The sequence below is a fragment of the Limulus polyphemus genome, unplaced genomic scaffold, assembly GCF_000517525.1.
Source record: "Limulus polyphemus unplaced genomic scaffold, Limulus_polyphemus-2.1.2 Scaffold157, whole genome shotgun sequence".
Taxonomy (NCBI): Eukaryota; Metazoa; Arthropoda; class Merostomata; order Xiphosura; family Limulidae; genus Limulus; species Limulus polyphemus.
In genome coordinates this window covers 832274-838862 of record NW_013665767.1, presented here as the reverse complement: position 1 = coordinate 838862, position 6589 = coordinate 832274, and the positions used below count along the sequence as shown (strand labels likewise).

Below are 6589 nucleotides of genomic sequence, written 5' to 3'. Positions count from 1 at the left end.
TCTATATATATATATATATATATATATATATATATATATATAATATATATGTGTGTGTGTGTTTGCTTTTAAGCATACTCATTTTATCAGCCAAATCATGCATGTTCTCCTCTCAACACATTTATTACTTTAGAAATTACGCGACTCAAGTTCGTTCTTAATCGCATAATAAATAAAATCTGTGCTCATATATTGTTTAATCCACGTTATATGCATATGAACCAGATCTGTATAGAGCATTATGTTGTCACTTTATATACGTCAGATTACGCAGACCATTTGAACACTTGTTAAATATAATTATTTGGTAATTAGATCATAAGTATGCGAGTCTAAATGCCTTCTTTCCGCTCATGTACAGCCCCAACACAAAATCAAACCAAATCTTCCTGTGACTCATTAATTAATCGAAGTAATTAAAAAAAACATTACGATATTCGTAATTAATTACCTGTCTGGAGAATAAATTTAAGAATATATTATATTCTTAGTTAGTTTATTCCCAAGGCAATTAATTAAGAGATGACAATATCCTTAATTGATTACATGTCCCAGGAATAGAATAAAAATAAATATACATAAAAATATAAAATTCATGAATTTTTCTCGAAATGAGAGAATTCCAAAGGGAAGAATATTTTTGTGCGAGTTATCACTACTGTATTAAAAGTGTAAACGAAATGTATAATTAAATGTCTGATAAGGCACAAATATTTAGGTTTATTGGTATAATGTTAACGCTAGCTTTTGTTTTAAATAAGGAAAACATGGAAACGATATCAGGCTTCAAATCGATTCTTATAATCTATTGTAAAAACATCGTTTGAATGTTTGAGCCTCGAAATCGTAATGAGATAATTACAACACTTCAAACATAGAAACAATTGTCGTTGTAGTTGAAGATATGATATTTGTTGACACTGAACATGTAATCACGAACATGTGTTTTCACAAGTATTTCTTATATTTTGTACTAAAATTGATAACTGTAACTAAATCATATAAGTACGTAATCGTATGGTTAGTAAGCTATACTGTTTAATTTCAGTGATATGTTAGTCTGAAAAATGGGAAATGTGTTCTAAAGGGATGTTCTGTTGTGTTCATCAGAGCACCAATTGAACTTCTTAATACGACTTTGAAACCACTTGAATAATTGATTCGATTTATCACTGAAATACTTGTTACTGTGTTTATAAACCGTATGATCGCTTGATTTTGAATAGAACAGTGATTATGTGTAGAATTTTAAGAGTTTAAAATTTTGGAAACAACCTTTAAGCAATTTTAGCGTAAGCATTAACAACTACAAATCTTCTATGAACAGTTAATACCAGTTTCTCATCTCACTTCATATATAATGGTGGGTCGTTCTGATCACGAACTACAGTGGGATTCCGCTAAAAAAAACTGGACTTAAAAATAAATCATAAATCAAAATAATTCGCATTGGTTTTTCCATATCTGCTGCAACGAGGCTTAAAACCCAATGACCATTGCAACCACAATCCACACGGGAATTCCATGCGTGTTAAAACCAGATGTGTTGCTACTTCTTATGCACTTTTAATGTGCTCCTTAGTTTGTTTTTGTCACTGAAAAATAACTTATTCACATCTGTATAAACAACTATCAGCTGATTTATATTTTTCTGCAATTTCATTTTTAAACCTTTCTTCACATTCTTTCCTGGCTGAGGTTATCACTTTGCATTTCTCTGTATTATTTCCATGTTGATACTGTCACTTTGTTTTTCTCTGTATTATTTCCATGTTGATACTGTCACTTTGTTTTTCTCTGTATTATTTCCATGTTGATACTGTCACTTTGCATTTCTCTGTATTATTTTCATGTTGATACTGTCATTTTGTTTTTCTCTGTATTATTTCCATGTTGATACTGTCACTTTGTTTTTCTCTGTATTATTTCCATGTTGATACTGTCACTTTCTTTTTTCTCTGAATTATTTCCATGTTGATACTGTCACTTTGTTTTTCTCTGTATTGTTTCCATGTTGATACTGTCACTTTGTTTTTCTCTGTATTATTTCCATGTTGATACTGTCACTTTGTTTTTCTCTGTATTATTTCCATGTTGATACTGTCACTTTGTTTTTCTCTGTATTATTTCCATGTTGATACTGTCACTTTCTTTTTTCTTTGTATTATTTCCATGTTGACATTACCATTTTTGTTTTGCTCTGTACTATTTTCGTTTTAATATTATCACTTTGTCTTTCTCTGTATTATTTTCGTTTTAATATTATCACTTTGTCTTTCTCTGTATTATTTTCATGTTGGTATTACCACTTTGTTTTTTTCTGTATTATTTCAACACTGACGTTGTCACTGTTTTACTCGCTTTTAGTTTGTCTGGCTGCTTATTATACGTCCGTATTAGACATTCTGTCACATTCCAACATGTTCACTTCCTTTATGTCAGGATAAGCCGATGACAAAAGCCGCTGTCCCAAAGACGTCACTAAAAATCACGTATTTTGTTAATTTCACAGCTCAACTATAATAGATTTATTTGCTAACTAATATTTATAGCATTAAAACTTCCTGCATGTTTTTAATCCTTGTTGTTGAACGTATGAATAGTTCTTCAACCAACCGAATGTGAATTCTATGTAATGAGAATCATTACACATCAGTTAAAATAAGTCTTGCTAACAGTAACTCACGAGGTTCTTCATTCAGTATAATATAATTTTATTTTCACAGTTAATTTGCAGTACTTTTCAAATGATAATATTGATTTGTTTTTGAGTATAATGCGAATTACTCGAATGATATAAATGTTGCAGTAATATCTGTGGAGTTTTAGTGATAGTAATATATGACACAATGTTTCGTGTTTAATCGACAAAAAGTGACTGTTGCATAGTTATTAGTTATCATATTTGAAAAGAATGTTGTGATTCGCAAAATAAATAGCATTTATTTGCAAACTTTTTTGACATTCTTTTTACAATCATTTGAACTTTGCTTCGGTATATTTTTTCTGTCAATTACCAGTTTTGTTCTCATTCTCTGTTGTTTACAGAATGAAGAATAATTTTGTTAATATTCGTGATAACCTTCAGTATCATAAATATTTTTAAACATTTCTATGTATGTGTAAAATTTTTCGATATTTTTTTTTCTGTAACATTTTTTTAAAACTAATACTATATTAAATATAATAATCTAACGAATAATCTAACTAATCTTTACAAATCATAACGATAGAAGTTTTTATTTTAATGTGTCAATCGCTTAAAACCAATTTTATATATATTTCATTTGCAGAAATATTCGACGCAACTAACCCACTAGTGACTGTGTGTGTGAAAGTTATCGAAAACTAGGAAGGTAAAATTCCACAATAATGAAAGACCATCGTCTATGTTAAACTATCTGGCAACTTGTCTCATTTCAAAAACTTTCTTTAGTACTGATCAAACTCTTAGGAAATGGTGAGTTGACGAGAATTATACCAGGTGTCACTGCATTATGACCAGAAGTGTCAAATCAAATGCAATGGACCAATCAAAACAAGAGGATGTCCCGCGAGAACTCGTCTTTTCTAAGGTTGGTGAGATATATTTTATAACATGACAGCACTACCAAAAATCAACTAAGAAAAATATAACTGTAAAAGTAAATAATAACCCAGAAATTTGTTTTTTGTTTTGTTTTTGTCAGAAACAGAAAGAGGTTCTTCGAAAGCGCTGAAACTTTTGAGACTTTCTTTATTTCCTATATAATGTTTATCTTGTTATTTTGGCATTTATTTCTGATGAATTGCGTATACAAAAAGGGAATTGAAGATGGTTAGTAAAACTATACAGAATTAATTTACTAAATGTTGTCTACAAACAAATCAACAGTTGAAGTATTGAAAGTTCAACACTAGTGTTCGCAATTTTGCCAAAGTCTTGTTTGTTTGGAATTAAACACAAAGTTACACAATGGGCTATCTGTGCTCTGCCAATCCCGGTGTTCTAGTACTTTGTTACAAATGTGTTATTTAAAGAAACGAAAGAGAAACAGCAAACGTAAAATATTGACATGAAAAAGTTCCGCCCTCTGATTATGGAATGGTGATAGCTCGCGCACCTCGTTAAAAACATGGTATTACCGATCTGTATGCATACCTACCTATAGCCTTGCACATGCAAGTGTAACCTTTAAAAGGTACCCCTGCTAACTTGGCGATACAGGACCGATTTAGGCGATCCCAAGAAACAGCATTGAAACTTCAGTGATACAAAATGATATTATACATGTTTATGAAACATACGGTACAAGTTAACATAAAACACGAAAATAGTTTAATATTCAGAATGTATTGATATTAAAACCGTATGAGGGAATGTCCTACAAAGCTGTGTATGTTGTTTTTTGTAACAAAGCCACATCGGGCCATCTGCTTTGTTCACCGAGGGGACTCGAACCCCTGATTTTAGCGCTGTAATTCCGTAGACTTGCAGCTGTCCTACAGGGGGACACCACAAAGTTCTGTTTTACATGATGTTAAGCGCAAAGCTAGACAATGGGTAATCTATGCTATGCCTACCACGGATATGGAAATCCGGTTTTAGCATTATAAAATTTGGGACTTACCCCTGAGCCACTGGGAGTACCCACAAAGGACATCAGTAACAATCCTGGAGAAACACGTCACTCACACTTGTCACTGTTTAAGTAATTCCCTAAGAGATTTGATAGACATCTTTTTTACAATTATTTTTTTATTGTAAACTGTATTGCCTGTATTTTTATTGTGTTCCCTAGTGCATAATTATTTTTAATTTGCTAGCGTAAAAATATTTTAGTTGTGGATATAGTTTCGTCTAAGATCTACCGGTTCGAAAAAATATTTTAAAGTTTTATTATAAATAATTCTCTGCTCATATTACTGTGACTAATTTTCAAGTTTTGATAAATTTAAAGAGGGGAACTTGTCCTGAAAGAAGAAAAATCATCTTTGACGTAAGTTACGTAAATACTTAACAACAAGTCATGGACTAAATAGTTCATTTATGAAACGTAACTCTTCTTTCCGAATAAAACAGTTGTAAAAATTAACTATGTGGTGGGAGAAAGTAAAATATGCGGACAAAATTCTGTTTTAGAAATGAACAATCCCGTAACATGACTAAAGGAGATAGATGAATAGGCATGTTAAGACTTAATGCGATTAGACCTGTTCCTTTAGTTTACCTATATAACTGACTCACGTGGAACGCTTATCGTTAATTTGGTTACAAGCAATACATGAATGGATTTGTTACTTAAGTTTGGCAAGTAGAGCTTAGTGTGAATCCTTCATTTGGCAGAACAGTGGGTCTGCACAGTTGATTTGTCTAAATAAAATATGAGGATAGACCAGTCTGTCAATTACATGTCTTTCTATGGAACTACTAATGCAATTAATGTGCATATTTAATTTCTAAAGGAACAGGTATGTTTGCTGGCTTGTGTATTTCCTTTCGTTAGATCTACCAGAATAGTGAGAGTGTACCCCAAATTTATCAATAAAAACTGTAACACAGAATGCGTTTATTTTATCCGGCCATATGTAGCTGAAGAATAGGTACGTTTAAAATTTGGCTTGATTTGCCATAGAATGTCTCACTATGTTGCTGCCCTTAGTGCTGTAACAAAAATAAGCTTTGTTATGTATTAACAGAGTAAATCTTAAAAGTGACTATTTTTTGGAAGTATTAAATCAGAAATAATGTTTTTGGCTCTCTGTCTTTCCCTAAAACAGTTGCTTTGATAATTTTTTTTACCGAAAGATTTATCTATGTATTTATAATTTTTTCGTTTAAGTTTTCTGTGCTTATGTTTTTAAAAACGGGCGTTTTTCCACACCTAGAAACGCCAACAAAACTGCACTTGAAATATTGTCTTATGTGATGATATTTTATCGTTTTAAAGGATCGGCTTAGTTTATTTCTAATCTACGTTTTATGATCTGATGGTTTTATTCATTATTAAATAAGATATAGACACAGTTTCTGTCACATAAGCATTATTTGTTAGATTATGTAAGGAGCACATCAAATAACATCGAAACCCCAAGTTGCTTAGCGGTAAGTCAGAAGGCTAATAACGCTACAAACCAGAGTTCGATACTTGTGGTCAGCACAGTACGAATAGCCCATTGTGTAGCTTTGTGCTTATCAATAAACATACAAACAAACACGTGCTTCAATGTGACAAAGTAAACTATTTAACTAAAATATCAAACATGCAATACTGAAGATTAATCGCATTTTGTAAGAACGATATTCTAGGTCGAGTGTGGTTTTTGAACTACCTTATCCAATAGCAATCATTCTCAGTCACGATTACATACTATTGCCAGACATACGCAATTTCCGATTTCTTTTGCGAAGAAAGGTGAAGTTAGTTTTAGACCATACAGTTTGGAAACTTTCTGCGTATTCTGCACTGTACGAGAACGTCGGTTTCCGATACAGTGGGCCCGGCATGGCCAGGTGGTTAGGGCGCTCGACTCGCAGTCAGTGGGTTGCGGGTTCGAATCCCCGTCCCACTAAACATGCTCGCCCTTTCAGCCGTGGGAGCGTTACAAT

The 6589-nt window shown here is 32.2% G+C and overlaps 1 protein-coding gene across 3 annotated transcripts in view; it reads left to right on the top strand.

Annotated features, from left to right (window-relative positions):
* Positions 1-6589, top strand: part of LOC106476521 (regulator of G-protein signaling 7-like) — a 96024-nt gene that overhangs the window by 11884 nt on the left and 77551 nt on the right. For 2 of the 3 annotated variants that reach the window (XR_002609769.1, XM_013937178.2), the window contains exon 2: positions 3294-3575. The exons of the other annotated variant lie outside the window; for it this stretch is intronic. Coding sequence is in view for 1 of the 2 variants with exons in the window: in XM_013937178.2 (XP_013792632.2) it covers positions 3498-3575 (78 nt within the window). In the remaining variant the exon portion in view is untranslated. The remainder of the gene's footprint in view (positions 1-3293; positions 3576-6589) is intronic. 3 annotated transcript variants of the gene reach the window in all.